Source organism: Bombina bombina, chromosome 4, assembly GCF_027579735.1.
Source record: "Bombina bombina isolate aBomBom1 chromosome 4, aBomBom1.pri, whole genome shotgun sequence".
Taxonomy (NCBI): Eukaryota; Metazoa; Chordata; class Amphibia; order Anura; family Bombinatoridae; genus Bombina; species Bombina bombina.
Genome location: NC_069502.1, coordinates 833,925,585 through 833,945,229, shown reverse-complemented (window position 1 = coordinate 833,945,229; position 19,645 = coordinate 833,925,585). Strand labels below are relative to the sequence as shown.

At 40.5% G+C, this 19,645-nt stretch overlaps 1 protein-coding gene across 1 annotated transcript in view; it reads left to right on the top strand.

Annotated features, from left to right (window-relative positions):
* The window catches only part of LOC128657947 (gastrula zinc finger protein XlCGF26.1-like), a 220,209-nt gene that overhangs the window by 44,227 nt on the left and 156,337 nt on the right, over nt 1–19,645 (top strand). Inside the window, exons 3-5 of the mRNA XM_053712372.1 lie at nt 287–346; nt 534–681; nt 1,031–1,117. Of these exons, the coding sequence (XP_053568347.1) occupies nt 287–346; nt 534–681; nt 1,031–1,117 (295 nt within the window). The remainder of the gene's footprint in view (nt 1–286; nt 347–533; nt 682–1,030; nt 1,118–19,645) is intronic.

The following is a 19,645-nucleotide window of genomic DNA, read 5'->3' as shown; positions in this document are numbered from 1 at the left end:
TTTTGCTAAAACTCCCTCTAGAACCCAAGGGACCCCAGCACCGAAGGAACCTCCGGGCAATCAAGCACTCAACCCCCCTCCCTCATCACACCCTCTCAAATGTTCCAGCAAAGTTTATATTCATGAGCTCATGTCCTCAGTCTTTAGCAGCTTTTTTCCATAGATGTCCCAGAAAATTATCGACAATATTTTATTTATTTATGTTTTGTGATGATCGAGAGAAGTAAACAAGAACTTGTTAGTCCAGGCAAATGGAGTCTGATGATTTTTCTTATACATATTATAGGAATACACCATTGTGAAGAAGAGGCCCTCCCACAGCAGCATACAACAGCTAAGCGGAGAGGTGAGTACTGCTGGGGAATGTGACTTATACACAGTGACTCACTTTACTGACCCATCTGACCCTGTGTGTTTCCCACCTTCTGTCTGTGTCTCTGTATGTTCTTAGTAACATTATCCTGGCTTGTCAATAAAAGTGTGTGGCAGAACCAGTCCCTGTGTCAGTACTGAATGAGTTGTGTGTGTTTCAGGTGCCTATAAAGTGTGATGATGTTGCTGTGTATTTCTCTATGGAGGAGTGGGAGTATATAGAGGGACACAAGGAGCTTTACAAGGACGTCATGATGGAGACTCACCAAGCACTAAGGACTATGGAGATCCCAGGGAATGAGAGCTCAGGTAACGCTGTGTAGTAATAAATATCTTACTCAGGAAATGCACAAACACTACTGACGTGACTGACACAGAGTAAATCTACAGTGAATCCGTTGTGTGTGATCTAATGAGCTGTCTGATTATAAACTAGTTTTATACCCAACAAAAATAATAAAAACACAGTTAAATGGTCAAGAGGAATTACTGCTAAATCAATTAAATATTCATTTATATATGTAAATGTTTGAGTGCAAAACAGATGCTTTGTTTTGTTCTTAATTGAATACATTTAACTATATATATATATTTTTAGATGCAACAAAAATTGTTTCATATCCATTTAACAAAATAAACTTATTTTATTCTTTATTAGAACGAACAGGTCACAGTGATGAAAATCTAGACACAGGATCACATGGAGAACTTGTACAGAATATTCAGCCATCAGATGTCTCTGCAAGTGAGTGATCTATGGTATAAGCTGCACAGTTAGAAAACGTTACCAAAAAGTAAAGTGTAAGTCCGTAGCGCTGAATAAATGACATTTCCTAGCTTGCAAATTTTGACAGTGACCTGTCAATGCGCTGTTCCCTTACTTCAAATGCCCTTTTGATCTTTATTTAGCTGTATTAGATTTAGATTGGAATAAAGCAAACTCATTAATTATCATCTCTTCTATATATTCAGCGCTACGGACTGACACTTTACACTTTAGTTTTTGGTGACGGTGGCTCACACAGCCTTTCCCCCTCTATCCGATCAATGTAATCAGCCAGGAAATCACAGGCGCTACTTTTAATCACAGTAGTGCTGTGAGAGCTGATACCAGCTGCAGCAATTTGCTGTAATAAATGCCGCTTAGTAAGGGTACAGCGCACACAGGTGGGAGGCAGAGATCAGAGTGGGGTCTGTGAGAAGGCGCAAAGCTCTACACTTGTGAAGAGCAAAGCAGGAACTTAGCTTTCAATAGCAGGTGGGAATCTCTGAGTTTGCATAGAAAGCATCTGTGCAATATGCAGTGCTATCTATCTATCTATTGGGTACTTATAGAGGGCAAACTAATCACCCGTGAGGGTCTCAATGCGCTTAGGGGAGCGGATATTGGTGGAGGGGGGGAGGGGATGGGTGTTCAGTCGAAGAGCCAGGTTTTGAGGTCCTTTCTGAACTTTGTAAGGGAGGTGGATTATCTGAGGTGCAGCGGGAGGGTGTTCCATGTCTGCTGCCATGTGGGAGAAGGATCTTCCACCCGCTGTGGATTTGCTGATGCGGAGGATGACTGCGAGTGCTTTGTCGGCCGATCGGAGTTGCCTGGCGGGGGTGTAGAAATTTACGCTTTGGTTGATTTATTCGGGTCTGATGTTGTATAGGGCCTTGAATGCATGGGTAAGGAGCTTGAAGGTGATTCTCTTGTTGATGGGGAGCCAGTGAAGGTTCCTTAGGTGTTCGTTTATGTGGCATTGGCGAGGGATGTCGAGGATGAGTCTGGCTGAGGCGTTCTGGATACATTGGAGTCTCTTTTGGAGTTTGATGGTGGAGCCAGCGTAGAGTGCATTGCCATAGTTCAACCGGCTGCTGACAAGGGCGTGTGTGACTGTTTTCTTGGTTTCGGTAGGGATCCACTTGAAGATTTTACGTAGCAGGTGGAGAATGTGGAAGCATGTTGAGGTGATGGCATTGATTTGCCGGTCCATGGAGAGTGAAGAGTCCAGGATGAAGCCTAAATTTTGTGCGTAGTCGGTTGGGGTTGGTGGGTGACCGAGGACTGTGGGCCACTAGGAGTCGTCCCATGCAGATTTATTGGGTCCAAGGAGGAGGACTTTGGTTTTGTCTGTGTTCAGTTTGAGCCGGTTGTCATTCATACAGGCAGCAACTGCTGTCAGGCCTTCGTGGAAGTTCTTTTTGGCGGTGGTGGGATCTCGGGTGAGTGAGATGATTAACTGGGTGTCGTTGGCGTAGGAGACGATGTTGAGGTCATGGCGTCGGACGATGGTGGCGAGAGGGGCCATGTAGATGTTCAAGAGGGTGGGGCTCAGCAAAGAGCCTTGCGGTACACCACAGTTGACTAGTGCGGGTCTGGTTGAGAAAGGCGGGAGTCTGAGTTTCTGGGTCCTGCCTGTGAGGATTTAAGGTGATCCATTCCTGGGCTTTGCTGCGGATACCGGCGTCGTGTAGGCGGGTGCGGAGGGTATTGTGGTCGACAGTGTTGAATGCTGCTGAGAGGTCTAGGAGGATAAGGGCGGCGGTTTCTCCTCTGTCGAGCATGGTGCGGATGTCGTCTGTGGCGGCGAGGAGGGCGGTCTCGGTACTGGACTGCTGGTCACAAATACATTTTTATCCTCTTGACAAAAAAAATATCCATTGCACATACAGGAGACATAGGAACGCGCAGGATCTACAGGATCCTGTAGTGGAAGCTTTGGGAGACGTCAGAGAAAGAGGGGTCAGGCGGCTATTTCAAAACGGCCAGATGAGAACTAGAAAGTGTATTTATTGGCAAAGTTTATTTAGATGAAAATTGGGCTACAGTTGGCTGTAAAAATCGTTAATTAACTAATCTAAATAAGTAATAGTAATTTTTGGGTTGACTGTCCCTTTAAGTTCTGAAATATGTTTTGGTTGTATATGCTTCATACTCATACCTTCAAATTTGCAATATATTTTTAAATATATTTTTTTTTTTTATTACATTTTTATTGTTATACATTTTTTTTTTTTTTTTCCTTACAACTTTCTTAAAAAAAGTAAAACATTTAAGAAATCAAAATATACATTACAGTGATAAATCATCTATACCTTGCCCATGGGAAAAGGATAATTTATAGCCAAAACATTAGTTACTCCGCTACCTTTATAAATGTCAAGCTTCCAGCTATAATTTTAGCTAAGATTTCTCTAATCTCGTCCCTACCCTATGTATGACAAAACATCTCTGTGTTACAGCAGCAAGGGCTCTAGACAAAACAAAAACACAAAAAAAACAGATACCTTACTCTTCCTCCGCTCCAACTAGTGGAGTGATTTTAGACAAAAAGTCCTTCCCCATAAATATAATAAAATCCATCCATATACTACTATAAGTATCTATTCCCTCTGTTTTAATTTTTTTTTTGTGTCATAGGCCTCCATGATTGCCTGTTTTGCCAGTAAACTCTTAATTGCCCCTATGGAAGGAATTCTATTGTTAATCCAATTCTTAAAAATAAGAGATCTTGGAAGGATAATAACCCACGGGATAAATCTATATTTCTATCCCCATTCTCCAACTTTATTTAAAAAAAGGGAATTTTCCCCTAAGATTTTAACCCTTTTCCCCATGACTAGAATTAGATAATCAATTTTACCCCAGAGCTGCCTAATCTTGGGGCATAGAAATACCATGTGGAGAATACTCGGGTCCTCCTCCCCACATTTCTTACATTTATTTTCTATCTGAGTGTTCCATTTGTGTGCTCTCCTTGGGGCAATATAATCCTGATGAACCAATCTGAGATGTGATTCTCTAAACTTAGCCGATTTCGTGACTTTTTTTAACCGTTTCAAAGCTCTTTTGGATGTCCAGATTTTCACTAAAATTAAAACTTCTCCATTTACTAGTATAATCCCTAATAAACCTCTCCACCACTGGGACTTGTAAAATGCCATATAAAAAGGATAGTAAACCTTTTTTAATCCTAGGACAATCCAAAATGGGATGCTTTTGAACGATATTTGGTTCTATTTTGATCATTTGAAGCAAATAATGTTTTGCCTGTAGAAAAAAAAAATTATCTGATACTGGTACCTCGTATCTTTTCTGGAACTCCTTAAAATTATACTGAAGCAGGGTCAGGGGGTCCACAAGATGGTAAATATAGTCAATTTTCTTGACCCTCCAGTGATGGAACACCCTATAACTTGACCCGGAATAAATCTGGGCTTACCTAACAAAGGCAGTTGTTTAGAAAACAAAAAACTATGACCCAACAATTTCATCGCCCCTCTCCAGGACAATAGAATATATTTATATAGAGGATGGATGCAATCCTGCTTCCCAATTCTTTATTTGAAGCATGTAAAATGAATGATAAAGATAGAGGGGCACAGACAGATTCATCCATTTTACAATTAGTAAAATTATTTGTATATGTTATCCAATCCAGTGGGTATCTAAGTAGTGCTGCACAATTATACCTTTTTAAATTTGGCAAGGCCAAACCTCATTTGGCCACTGGGAGAAATAGCTTATCTAATCCCCAAAATCCGTAAGCAAGCGCTCAGTATGTTTGCGATTCCATTCACCTCTGTGTGCCGCGCTGTGTCTTCACTGCCTCTGCAGCACCGCTCTGTCTCATTTCCTCAGCGCTCCCCACAGGAGCTGTAGCTTGAACAAGGGTTCCGGTCCGACTGGTGCAGAAGGGGATATGTACAGGGAACTTCACCTTCTTCCCTCAAGAGAACAACTTTAGAGCAGCCAAATCCTTACACACATGAGGATAGGTAAAAGGGTGAATATCAAATAACGTACCGCCAGTCCTGTATCTTAAAATAAAAAGCTCCTTTATTAGAAATACATTAAAAGGCATACACGCCAGCAAGGTAACAGGGTCAGACGCGTTTCATAGTTGTAACTTCTTCAGTGACCTGTAACAACACCTATAGACTCTACCTTAATAAAGGTATTAACCACTCCCCCATTACAGGTGCAATTTGTTGAGTCAGGTGAATCACAGAAAAGGAGGGCAACCACATTTAACATATTTACAATTCCTAACAAATGAGCATATTTACATAGGTACAGAGTGTAGAATATGATGTAATTTCATATTAATGTATTAACTATCTTTTACTGAAAGTTCAAATTTTCTGTATTTATATTTAACTGAATTGAGATACATCACTTTGCTTTTGAGGGCAGGACCCAAGTTAAAGACTAAATCACCTAATGTGTAGAATACCTAAAACTGCCTTGGAATTGTTTCCTATGAAATAAGTACAGATAAACATCATCCTACTGTAAACTATTCCTGTTACATAGATATAGTAAGGTGGAACATCTTGCAAAAGGCTAACTGACCTTTAAGGTGGTTGCAATTATCACCTTAGTATAGAGAGGGATATTATTGGTATAAACTTATAGAAACATAAACATAGAAATTTCTCAATTTTCTCCATCAATACTGGGATCAGTAATTCATTGATGTAAACTTTGAATACCTTTGAAGTTTGATATGAGCCAAAAATGTGCATTCAAAATTCCCAAAAATACACACTACATCTCTCATAATGTTATCCTATAGAATAACAATACATGCACATTTTCTACTCCTACCAAACCCCAACTAATCTACATAAAGTTTAATGTCCCAATCTGAATTTAGTCCCTTCGGGACCCTTGTATTCAATTGGAAAATCCAATATACTTCCTTCTGACTTAAAAGTTTAAGTCTATTTCCTCCCCTTTTAGGTCTCTTCACATGTTGCATGCCCTGAAAACTTAACAATTTTTTATTCCCATTATGTTCATTTTTAAAATGCAGGGCAACTGACGTGTCTGAATCCTCATCTCCAATTGACCTCAGATGCTCCAAAAATCTCGTTTTTAGAGGTCTGGTCGTTTGGCCAACATACTTGATGTTACAAAGTTTACACGTGAGTAAATATATCACGTATGAGGTGTTACAATTTATGTACTTATTAAATTTAAATGACTTTTCATCACCTGTGGACTTGAAGGTATCACCCAATAGGGCATGTGAACACAATGTACATTTCCTACTCCCACAATGAAAAAAGCCATTTCTAGGGGTAAGCCAATTGCCTGTAGTGATTGTTGGTAGCATGGATGGGGAAAGAATGTTAGCCAACGTTCTTGATTTACGTGTCACATATTTACACCCTCCCTCTATTATCTTATCCATAGTCTCATCAACCCTAAGAATAGGGAGAGACTTTTTAAAAATTTGACAGATGTCATTATATTCCTTGCTATACAACGTTATAAATACAGGTCTTTGATGGTAATCAACCTTTTTTCTAGTTTTACCTTTAATCATATCCTGTCTAGCCATTTAATCTACTTGTGTCTTAGCCTCTCTCAGATCCTGTAATTTGTACCCCCGTTCCAAAAAACGTTCCGTAGTTTTTGGAAAGGGGGTACAAATTACAGGATCTGAGAGAGGCTAAGACACAAGTAGATTCAATGGCTAGACAGGATATGATTAAAGGTAAAACTAGAAAAAAGGTTGATTACCAGCAAAGACCTGTATTTATAACGATGTATAGCAAGGAATATAATGACATCTGTCAAATTATCAAAAAGTCTCTCCCTATTCTTAGGGTTGATGAGACTATGGATAAGATAATAGAGGGAGGGTGTAAATATGTGACACATAAATCAAGAACGTTGGCTAACATTCTTTCCCCAGCCATGCTACCAACAATCACTACAGGCAATTGGCTTACCCCTAGAAATGGCTTTTTTCATTGTGGGAGTAGGAAATGTACATCGTGTTCACATGCCCTATTAGGTGATACCTTCAAGTCCACAGGTGATGAAAAGTCATTTAAATTTAATGAGTACATAAATTGTAACACCTCATACGTGATATATTTACTCACGTGTAAACTTTGTAACATCATGTATGTTGGCCAAACGACCAGACCTCTAAAAACGAGATTTTTGGAGCATCTGAGGTCAATTGGAGATGAGGATTCAGACACCCCAGTTGCCCTGCATTTTAAAAATGAACATAATGGGAATAAAAAATTGTTATGTTTTCAGGGCATACAACATGTGACGAGACCTAAAAGGGAGGAAATAGACTTAAACTTTTAAGTCAGAAGGAAGTATATTGGATTTTCCAATTGAATACAAGGGTTGCGAAGGGACTAAATTCAGATTGGGACATTAAACTTTATGTAGATTAGTTGGGGTTTGGTAGGAGTAGAAAATGTGCATGTATTGTTATTCTATAGGAAAACATTATGAGATGTAGTGAGTATTTTTGGGAATTTTGAATGCACATTTTTGGCTCATATCAAACTTCAAAGGTATTCAAAGTTTACATCAATGAATTACTGATCCGAGTATTGATGGAGAAAATTGAGAAATTTCTATGTTTATGTTTCTATAAGTTTATACCAATAATATCCCTCTCTATACTAAGGTGATAATTGCAACCACCTTAAAGGTCAGTTAGCCTTTTGCAAGATGTTCCACCTTACTATATCTATGTAACAGGAATAGTTTACAGTAGGATGATGTTTATCTGTACTTATTTCATAGGAAACAATTGCAAGGCAGTTTTAGGTATTCTACACATTAGGTGATTTAGTCTTTAACTTGGGTCCTGCCCTCAAAAGCAAAGTGATATATCTCAATTCAGTTAAATATAAATTCAGTAAATTTGAACTTTCAGTAAAAGATAGTTAATACATTAATATGAAATTACATCATATTCTACACTCTGTACCTATGTAATATGCTCATTTGTTAGGAATTGTAAATATGTTAAATGGGATTCACCTGACTCAACAAATTGCATCTGTAATGGGGGAGTGGTTAATACCTTTATTAAGGAAGAGTCTATAGGTGTTGTTACAGGTCACTGAAGAAGTTACAACTATAAAACGCGTCTGACCCTGTTACCTTGCTGGCGTGTATGCCTTTTAGTGTATTTCTAATAAAGGAGCTTTTTATTTTAAGCTACAGGACTGGCGGTACGTTATTTGATATTCACCCTTTTACCTACCCTCATGTGTGCAAGGATTTGGCTGCTCTAAAGTTATCTAATCTAATCCCTGGCTTCTTTACATGCCAGAGAAAATACTGTAGGGCTTTCAAAAATTTATGAAGGTCTACTAACTTAATCATCGGGGGTAACATTCTAACCGGGCATAAGATTGTTGGAAGAATAAACATTTTAAACGCTGCGACCCTACCCATAAGAGATAACGGCATATTAACCCAATTCCTTAATCTTTCTGCATTTTTCTGAAGAGATGGAACAATGTTTAAACTATAACATTTGGTTGGATTTGCTGACAAATGGATTTCAATATCTGGGTTTCTATAAATGGATAAGATTGCATTACTGCTGGGGGGTTTTAACCACAAAATTTTAGATTTAGAATAATTAATTTTATAATCTGAGAGTTTGCCATATGCTTCCAATAACTCTTATTTCATTAATTTGTTTTTCTGGGGAGGATACACACATAAGAAGGTCATCCGCAAAAAGCGAAATTTTAAAAATCTCCTTGCCTATCTTTGACCCCTCTAGAAGTTTTCTAAGGCTAATAGCCAATGGTTCCAGCATCAGATCAAAAAGCATGGGCGACTGTCATAGCTGGAGAAACTCTTTCTGAGAATCCCTATGAAGGAGGAAAATATAGTGGGGGAAAAAAAAGTATTTAGTCAGCCACCAATTGTGCAAGTTCTCCCACTTAAGAAGATGAGAGAGGCCTGTAATTTTCATCATAGGTATACCTCAACTATGAAAGACAAAATGTGGAAACAAATTCAGACAATCACATTGTCTGATTTGGAAAGAATTTATTTGCAAATTATGGTGGAAAATAAGTATTTGGTCAATATCAAAAGTTAATCTCAATACTTTGTTATATATCCTTTGTTGGCAATGACAAAGGTCAAACGTTTTCTGTAAGTCTTCACAAGGTTGTCACACACTGTTGCTGGTATGTTGGCCTATTCCTGCATGCAGATCTCCTCTAGAGCAGTGATGTTTTGGGGCTGTCGCTGGGCAACACAGACTTTCAACTCCCTTCAAAGGTTTTCTTTGGGGTTGAGATCTGGAGACTGGCTAGGTCACTCCAGGACCTTGAAATGCTTCTTACGAAGCCACTCCTTCATTGCCCGGGCAGTGTGTTTGGGACCATTGTCATGCTGAAAGACCCAGCCACGTTTCATCTTCAATGCCCTTGCTGATGGAAAGAGGTTTGCACTCAAAATCTCACGATACATGGCCCCATTCATTATTTCATGTACACGGATCAGTCGTCCTGTTCCCTTTGCAGAGAAACAGCCCCAAAACATGATGTTGCCACCACCATGCTTCACAGTAGGTATGGTGTTCTCTCTCCTCCAAACACGACAAGTTGTGTTTCTACCAAACAGTTCTACTTTGGTTTCATGTGACCATATGACATTCTCCCAATCCGCTTCTGGATCATCCAAATGCTCTCTAGCATACTTCAGACGGGCACGGACATGTACTGGCAGGGGGACACGTCTGGCACTGCAGTATCTGAGTCCCTGGTGGCGTAGTGTGTTACTGATGTTAGCCTTTGTTACGTTGGTCCCAACTCTCTGCAGGTCATTCACTAGGTCCCCCCGTGTGGTTCTGGGATATTTGCTCACCGTTCTTGTGATCATTTTGACCCCACGGGGTGAGATCTTGCGTGGAGCCCCAGATCGAGGGAGATTATCAGTGGTCTTGTATGTCTTCCATTTTCTAATTATTGCTCCCACAGTTGATTTCTTCACACCAAGCCTCTTGCCTATTGCAGATTCGGTCTTCCCAGCCTGGTGCAGGTCTACAATTTTGTTTCTGGCGTCCTTTGACAGCTCTTTGGTCTTCACCATAGTGGAGTTTGGAGTGTGACTGTTTGAGGTTGTGGACAGGTGTCTTTTATACTGATAACAAGTTCAAACAGGTGCCATTAATACAGGTAATGAGTGGAGGACAGAGGAGCCTCTTAAAGAAGAAGATACAGGTCTGTGAGAGCCAGAAATCTTGCTTGTTTGTAGGTGACCAAATACTTATTTTCCACCATAATTTGCAAATAAATTCTTTCCAAATCAGACAATGTGATTGTCTGGATTTGTTTCCACATTTTGTCTCTCATAGTTGAGATATACCTATGATGAAAATTACAGGCCTCTCTCATCTTCTTAAGTGGGAGAACTTGCACAATTGGTGGCTGACTAAATACTTTTTTGCCCCACTGTATATACACAAGATAGAACCCAACTGTGGTCAAGTGAAAAGGTAAACACAATTTATATGTTGTGCTACTGATATTAAGGTATAAACTACTATCTGTAAGATTCTTAACAAATAGAGATAATACCAGCAGTATTGTTTATTGTAGGTGTACTTAGATCAGCAGGCTCTGATGGACCAAAGGTTATATGGCTGCAGAGGTACTGATGGTAAACCCCATAAGATAGTTAAATAGGCAAGTAACAAAGTAAATATTAGAGTATACTTTAGCAATATAAAAGGTACTGGATTAAGGTGATAAGTAAGCTTACTTTGAAATAAGGATGTCAAAACCTGTACGATAGTCTGTGGCAGTGCTGACAGGGCTGCAGCTAGACAAGGAGTGAGGTTCCGTGCGAGTTCGGCGTGTGACGTCACCGCGGATGAATCCAACATATCCGGCAGAGCAGGAGAGAAGGAGAGAGAGACAGGAACCTTCTGGTCACGATCAGGATACAGGCAACAGGGTAAGGAAGCTTGGACAGAGGAATACCAAGCAATGAGTGAGAGAAATAGTACATTTAAATAGCGGATTGCTAAGTGTAATTGCCGCCCCTTAAAGGCATATGCACACCAATTATATGCATATGTGACAGGGACAGAGGGCAGCCTTGCCTAATACCTCTACTCAGGGGAAATGGAGCCAAGAGGTAATTATTAACTAGGATCGAGGCGTTTGAATCTGAATATACATTTGATACTAATCCCAAAAACTTCCCCCTCAAGCCAAATTTCCACAAAGTTTCTCTCATAAAGCTCAACTCCACTCTGTCAAAGGCCTTCTCTGCATCCAGAGATAGCAGGAAGTCCTCCGGCAGAGTCGAGAGCTCTTCCCCCCACCTAGATCCGCTGTATTTACATATTACCTGTAAGATCTTCCTAATATTCAATTCTGGGGTTCTCCCTGCTACAAAACCTGCCTGATCTATGTGGAGTAATTTTGGAAGAATTGACTTAAGTCTATCAGCCAGAGTCTTCATTAGGATCTTGTAATAAAGATTTAAAAGAGATATAGGCCTATATGACGATAACTGCATGTTATCCTTCTCTTGCTTTAAAATGAAGAGAAAGCCTTTGGTTATGTGTATAGAATTGATTGAATAGTTCCCTCAATACTCCAGTAATTTCATCCTTCAAAAGCCAATAGAATTCTAACAGTAGACCGTCTGGTCCTGGGGCATTAACTTTACTCATGGCCTTCATTGTTTTTATTATATCTGATTCAGAGATTGAAGCGTTCAATGTTAGCACATCTTCTTCTGCAATTGTGGGAAGTTTAATATTTTCCAAAAATCCCTGGATATCCTCCCTCTCTGGGAGTTGAGATGAATATAAATTTGAAAAATATTTTGCAAAAGGAATGTAATTTCCTCTGCTTTATTAATAGTTCTCCTCTCCACATTTATCGGCCCTACAGGTTTTCTTTTTTTTTGTTCTGTTGAACAAATTTGCTAAATATTTACCCCCTTTATTACCAAATCTCTCTAAATTTGATGAACCCTTAACTATTGCCTTCCCTGCCATACTCAAGAGAAAGTCCTCTTTCTTTTTTGATTTTATAATAATCTAATCTATTGGCCTCTGTTGGGGAGTTCCTTAATCGAGAATATGCTATGGAGAGATCTGCTGATCATTTCCTCTCCATGTTCTGCCCTTCTTTTCTTAATTTAATTATGTATGATGTAATATCTGCTTTCAGTGCTGCCTTCGCTGCCTCACAATATATAGATATATTGCCCCTGTATTCCTCATTATTGTTATTATACTCATACCATTTTTATTTTAAAAATTGAGCACATTTTAATGATTTCAACAGATAGATAGGAAGATAAAAGGAATTGAAATTTGCCTTTTGTGGTTCACTTAATGTTAAGGTTATAGGTGCATGGTCCGAAAGTATAAATTCCAGAATTCTAATATCAATGACCCTATTCATCGATGAATCTGAGATCAAAAAAAGATCTAACCTTGCCATGGTATTGTGGGTTTTAGATAAACATGTATACTCTAAATTATTGTGGTTTAAGAGTCTCCACGCATCTGTTAAATTATGCGATGAAAAAAAAAATCATATTTAACATTACTTTTCCAGCCCATTTTTACCCTGTTTCCCTCAAGTTTCTTTCTATCGAGGAAGGAATCTGGCGTTCCATTATAGTCTCCCATAATTATTATCTTATATTCTGAAAAATTTTCTATGATTCTGTAAATTTTCTTCCAGAATCTCCACTCTATTTTATTAGGGCAATATATATTTCCAATAACATATTCCTTGCCTTCTATATCTATATGTATAAATACAAAACGACCTTCCTTATCAATTATCTTCTGTTTAAGTACATACTTTAGATTTCTCCAACATTGGTGTGTCCGGTCCACGGCGTCATCATTACTTGTGGGAATATCTCTTCCCCAACAGGAAATGGCAAAGAGTCCCAGCAAAAGCTGTCCATATAGTCCCTCCCAGGCTCCGCCCACCCCAGTCATTCTCTTTGCCGTTGCACAGGCAACATCTCCACGGAGATGGTTAAGAGTATGTGGTGTTTAGTTGTAGTTTTTTTATTCTACTATCAAGAGTTTGTTATTTTAAAATAGTGCTGGTATGTACTATTTACTCTGAAACAGAAAAAGATGAAGAGTTCTGTTTGTGAGAGGAAGATGATTTTAGCAGTAGTAACTAAAATCGTTTGCTGTTTCCACATAGGACTGTTGAGATGAAGTAACTTCAGTTGGGGGAAGCAGTTAGCAGACTTTTCTGCTTAAGGTATGACTAGCCATATTTCTAACAAGACTGTGTAATGCTGGAAGGCTGTCATTTTCCCCTCATGGGGACCGGTAAGCCATTTTCTTAGTCTCAAACAGAATAAAGGGCTTAATATGGGCTATAAAACTGGTAGACACTTTTATGGGCAAAATCGATTGCTTTATTTGAGCATTTTATACATGTTTATGTTTGAAATTCACACTTATAAGCTTGGGGAACGTTTTTTAACGTCAGGCACTGAGTTAGACACCTTTCCAGTCAGGAAGGGCCTTCCCAGTTGTAGGCTGAGCCTCATTTTCGCGCCATTACTGCGCAGTTACTTTTGGGAGCAAGACATGCAGATGCATGTGTGTGGATCTGAAAGTAGTTGGAAAGGTTCCTAGAAGGCTTCATTTGGTATCGTATTCCCCCCTGGGTTTGGTAAAGTCGCAGCAAAGACTGTAGCTGGGACTGTAGAGGGGTTAAAACTGTAACCGGCTCCGGTTTCTTTATTTAAAGGGTTAAAGCTCTGACATTTGGTGTGCAATACTTTTAATGCTTTAAGACACTGTGGTGAAAATTTGGTAAATTTTGAACAATTCCTTCATACTTTTTCACATATTCAGTAATAAAGTGTGCACTGTTTAAAATTTAAAGAGACAGTAACGTTTTTGTTTTAAAACGGTTTTTGTGCTTTATTGAAAAGTTTAAGCCTGTTTAACATGTCTGTTCCTTCAGATAAGCTATGTTCTATATGTATGAAAGTCAATGTGTCTCCCCCTTCAAAATTGTGTGATAATTGTGCCATAGCGTCCAAACAAAGTAAGGACAGTACTGCCACAGATAGTAAAGTTGCCCAAGATGATTCATCAGATGAAGGGAGTAGACATAGTTCTACATCATCTCCTTCTGTGTCTATGCCAGTTTTGCCCACGCAGGAGGCCCCTAGTACTTCTAGCGCGCCAATGCTTATTACTATGCAACAATTGACGGCAGTAATGGATAACTCCATAGCAAATATTTTATCCAAAATGCCTGCATATCAGAGAAAGCGCGATTGCTCTGTTTTAAACACTGAAGAGCAGGAGGGCGCTGATGATAATTGCTCTGTCATACCCTCACACCAATCTGAAGGGGCCATGAGGGAGGTTTTGTCAGATGGGGAAATTTCAGATTCATGAAAAATTTCTCAACAGGCTGAACCTGATGTTGTGACATTTAAATTTAAATTAGAGCATCTCCGCGCACTGCTTAAGGAGGTGTTATCTACTCTGGATGATTGTGACAACCTGGTCATTCCAGAAAAATTATGCAAGATGGACAAGTTCCTAGAGGTTCCGGTGCACCCCAACGCTTTTCCTATACCCAAGCGGGTGGCGGACATAGTGAATAAGGAGTGGGAGAAGCCCGGCATACCTTTTGTCCCCCCTCCTATATTTAAGAAATTATTTCCTATGGTCGACCCCAGAAAGGACTTATGGCATACAGTCCCTAAGGTCGAGGGGGCAGTTTCTACTCTAAACAAGCGTACTACTATCCCTATCGAGGATAATTGTGCTTTCAAAGAGATAAAAAATTGGAGGGTTTGCTTAAAAAGATTTTTGTACAGCAAGGTTACCTCCTGCAACCCATTTCGTGCATTGTTCCTGTCACTACAGCAGCGTGGTTCTGGTTCGAGGAACTAGAAAAGTCGCTCAGTAGAGAAACTCTGTATGAGGAGGTTATGGACAGAGTTCACGCACTCAAGTTGGCTAATTCTTTTATTTTAGATGCCGCTTTGCAATTAGCTAGATTAGCGGCGAAAAATTCAGGGTTTGCAATTGTGGCGCGCAGAGCGCTTTGGCTAAAGTCTTGGTCAGCGGATGTATCTTCCAAGACAAAATTGCTTAATATCCCCTTCAAGGGTAAAACTCTCTTTGGGCCAGAATTGAAAGAGATTATCTCAGACATCACTGGGGGAAAGGGTCACGCCCTCCCACAAGATAGGCCTTTCAAAGCCAAGAATAAGTCTAATTTTCGTTCCTTTCGCAATTTCAGGAATGGACCGGCCTCTAATTCCGCATCCTCTAAACAAGAGGGTAATGCTTCACAAACCAAACCAGCCTGGAAACCGATGCAAGGCTGGAACAAGGGTAAGCAGGCCAAGAAGCCTGCTGCTGCTAACAAAACCGCATGAAGGAGTAGCCCCCGATCCGGGACCGGATCTAGTAGGGGGCAGACTCTCTCTCTTTGCTCAGGCTTGGGCAAGAGATGTTCAGGATCCCTGGGCACTAGAAATAGTCTCTCAGGGTTATCTTCTGGAATTCAAGGAACTACCCCCAAGGGGAAGGTTCCACATGTCTCACTTATCCTCAAACCAAATAAAGAGACAGGCATTCTTACATTGTGTAGAAGACCTGTTAAAAATGGGAGTGATACACCCAGTTCCAACGGCGGAACAGGGAATGGGATTTTACTCAAATCTGTTTGTAGTTCCCAAAAAAGAGGGAACTTTCAGACCAATTCTGGATTTAAAGATCCTAAACAAATTTCTCAGGGTTCCATCGTTCAAAATGGAAACCATTCGAACGATTCTACCTACAATCCAGGAAGGTCAATTTATGACTACCGTGGATCTAAAGGATGCGTATCTACATATTCCTATCCACAAGGATCATCATCAGTTCCTAAGGTTCGCCTTTCTGGACAAACATTACCAGTTTGTGGCCCTCCCATTCGGGTTAGCCACTGCTCCAAGGATTTTCACAAAGGTACTCGGGTCCCTTCTAGCGGTCCTAAGACCAAGGGGCATTGCAGTAGTACCTTACTTGGACGACATTCTGATACAAGCGTAGTCTCTCTCAAAGGCAAAGGCTCACACAGACATCGTTCTGGCCTTTCTCAGATCTCACGGATGGAAGGTGAACATAGAAAAAAGTTCCCGGTCTCCGTCGACAAGAGTTCCTTTCTTGGGAACAATAATAGATTCTTTAGAAATGAGGATTTTCCTGACAGAAGTCAGAAAGTCAAAACTTCTAAACGCTTGTCAAGTTCTTCATTCTATTCCACGTCCTTCCGTAGCTCAGTGCATGGAAGTGGTAGGGTTGATGGTTGCAGCAATGGACATAGTTCCTTTTGCGCGAATTCATCTAAGACCATTACAACTGTGCATGCTGAAACAGTGGAATGGGGACTATACAGACTTGTCTCCAGTGATTCAAGTAGATCAGAAGACCAGAGACTCACTCCGTTGGTGGCTAACCCTGGACCACCTGTCCCAGGGAATGAGCTTCCGCAGACCAGAGTGGGTCATCGTCACGACCGACGCCAGTCTAGCAGGCTGGGGCGCGGTCTGGGAATCCCTGAAAGCTCAGGGACTATGGTCTCGGGAAGAGTCTCTTCTCCCGATAAACATTCTGGAACTGAGAGCGATATTCAATGCTCTCAGGGCTTGGCCTCAACTAGCAAAGGCCAGATTTATAAGATTCCAATCAGACAACATGACAACTGTTGCTTATATCAATCATCAGGGGGGAACAAGGAGTTCCCTGGCGATGAGAGAAGTGACAAAAATAATAGAATGGGCGGAGGATCACTCCTGCCACCTATCTGCGATCCACATCCCAGGAGTGGAAAACTGGGAGGCGGATTATCTGAGTCGTCAGACATTCCATCCGGGGGAGTGGGAACTTCACCCGGAGATCTTTGCCCAATTAACTCAATTATGGGGCATTCCAGACATGGATCTGATGGCGTCTCGTCAGAACTTCAAGGTTCCTTGCTACGGGTCCAGATCCAGGGATCCCAAGGCGACTCTAGTGGATGCACTAGTAGCGCCTTGGACCTTCAACCTAGCCTATGTGTTTCCACCGTTTCCTCTCATTCCCAGGCTGGTAGCCAGGATCAAGCAGGAGAGGGCCTCAGTGATCTTGATAGCTCCTGCGTGGCCACGCAGGACTTGGTATGCAGACCTGGTGAATATGTCATCGGTTCCACCATGGAAGCTACCTTTGAGACAGGATCTTCTTGTACAGGGTTCATTCGAACATTCAAATCTGGTCTCCCTCCAGCTGACGGCTTGGAAATTGAACGCTTGATTCTATCAAAGCGTGGGTTTTCAGATTCTGTTATAGATACTCTGGTTCAAGCCAGAAAACCGGTAACTAGAAAAATTTACCATAAAATATGGAAAAGATATATCTGCTGGTGTGAATCCAAGGGATTCTTATGGAATAAGATCAAAATTCCTAAGATCCTTTCCTTTCTACAAGAAGGTTTGGATAAAGGATTATCAGCGAGTTCTCTAAAGGGACAGATTTCTGCTTTATCTTTCTTGTTACACAAATGACTGGCAGCTGTGCCAGATGTTCAAGCATTTGTTCAGGCTCTGGTTAGGATCAAGCCTGTTTACAGACCTTTGACTCCTCCCTGGAGTTTAAATCTAGTTCTTTCAGTTCTCCAAGGGGTTCCGTTTGAACCTTTACATTCCATAGATATTAAGTTGTTATCTTGGAAAGTTTTGTTTTTGGTTGCTATTTCTTCTGCTAGAAGAGTTTCTGAGTTATCTGCTCTGCAGTGTTCTCCGCCCTATCTGGTGTTCCATTCAGATAAGGTTGTTTTGCGTACTAAGCCTGGCTTTCTTCCAAAGGTTGTTTCCAATAAAAATATTAACCAGGAGATAGTTATACCTTCTTTGTGTCCGAATCCAGTTTCAAAGAAGGAACGTTTGTTACACAATTTAGACGTAGTCCGTGCTCTAAAATTCTATTTAGAAGCTACAAAAGAGTTTAGACAAACATCTTCTCTGTTCGTCGTCTATTCTGGTAAAAGGAGAGGTCAAAAAGCGACTTCTACCTCTCTTTCCTTTTGGCTTAAAAGCATCATCCGATTGGCTTACGAGACTGCCGGACGGCAGCCTCCTGAAAGAATCACAGCTCACTCTACTAGGGCTGTGGCTTCCACATGGGCCTTCAAGAACGAGGCTTCTGTTGATCAGATATGTAAGGCAGCGACTTGGTCTTCACTGCACACTTTTGCCAAATTTTACAAATTTGATACTTTTGCTTCTTCAGAGGCTATTTTTGGGAGAAAGGTTTTGCAAGCCGTGGTGCCTTCTGTTTAGGTAACCTGATTTGCTCCCTCCCTTCATCCGTGTCCTAAAGCTTTGGTATTGGTTCCCACAAGTAAGGATGACGCCGTGGACCGGACACACCAATGTTGGAGAAAACAGAATTTATGCTTACCTGATAAATTACTTTCTCCAACGGTGTGTCCGGTCCACGGCCCGCCCTGGTTTTTTAATCAGGTTTGATGAATTATTTTCTCTAACTACAGTCACCACGGCTCCCTATAGTTTCTCCTGTTTTTTCCTCCTGTCCGTCGGTCGAATGACTGGGGTGGGCGGAGCCTGGGAGGGACTATATGGACAGCTTTTGCTGGGACTCTTTGCCATTTCCTGTTGGGGAAGAGATATTCCCACAAGTAAGGATGACGCCGTGGACCGGACACACTGTTGGAGAAAGTAATTTATCAGGTAAGCATAAATTCTGTTTTTGATTTAACAGTATTGCTACCCACTTGCGGATTTACTGTATGATGAGCTAATAACTTCCGCAATCCAATTTGCCCTAATTTTTGAATGTTCTATTTCTGAGAGATGTGTTTCCTGGAGGCCTATGACAACTTCTTCTTACTAAGATAATTTACAATGGCTTTGCGTTTGTTTGGGGAGTTAATACCTCCCACATTCCAAGAGAGAAGCTTAACCATTAGGGAAATTTCCCAATGAGTAAGCTGTTCTCTGATATAAAACTGCCACTAGATCGGGATATTTCTATAATCAACCTAGAGAAAATTAGAAGCCGAAGAAAAGAAAAAAAAAAAAAAGGAAACCACACACACATAAAACACTCAGATCCATATCTATATATCTGTACCACCTTCCACTCCAACTTTTCCTCCTAAAACATCAATTTCCTCAAATTAATAAATCCTTATAGGGATCCCCTCCCTTATTGAGGTGAGGGATGTGAAAAAAAAGAGTATTTTTCCAACACTTCTTGGTCCCCTTACCCTCTTGTTTTAACATATATTACCTAGACAAAGTCCTCTAATACAGAGTAATAGTTTGCCAGTAATCCTTTCCCCCTAGGGCTGTTCTTTTAATTTACGGACCCGCTAGTTACATCCAATAAGAATTATATTCTTGGCAAAGACTATTTCCGATTATAAAGAAATGTATACATTTTGTAACAGTCTTTACAACTGCATTTTCTAACAAACC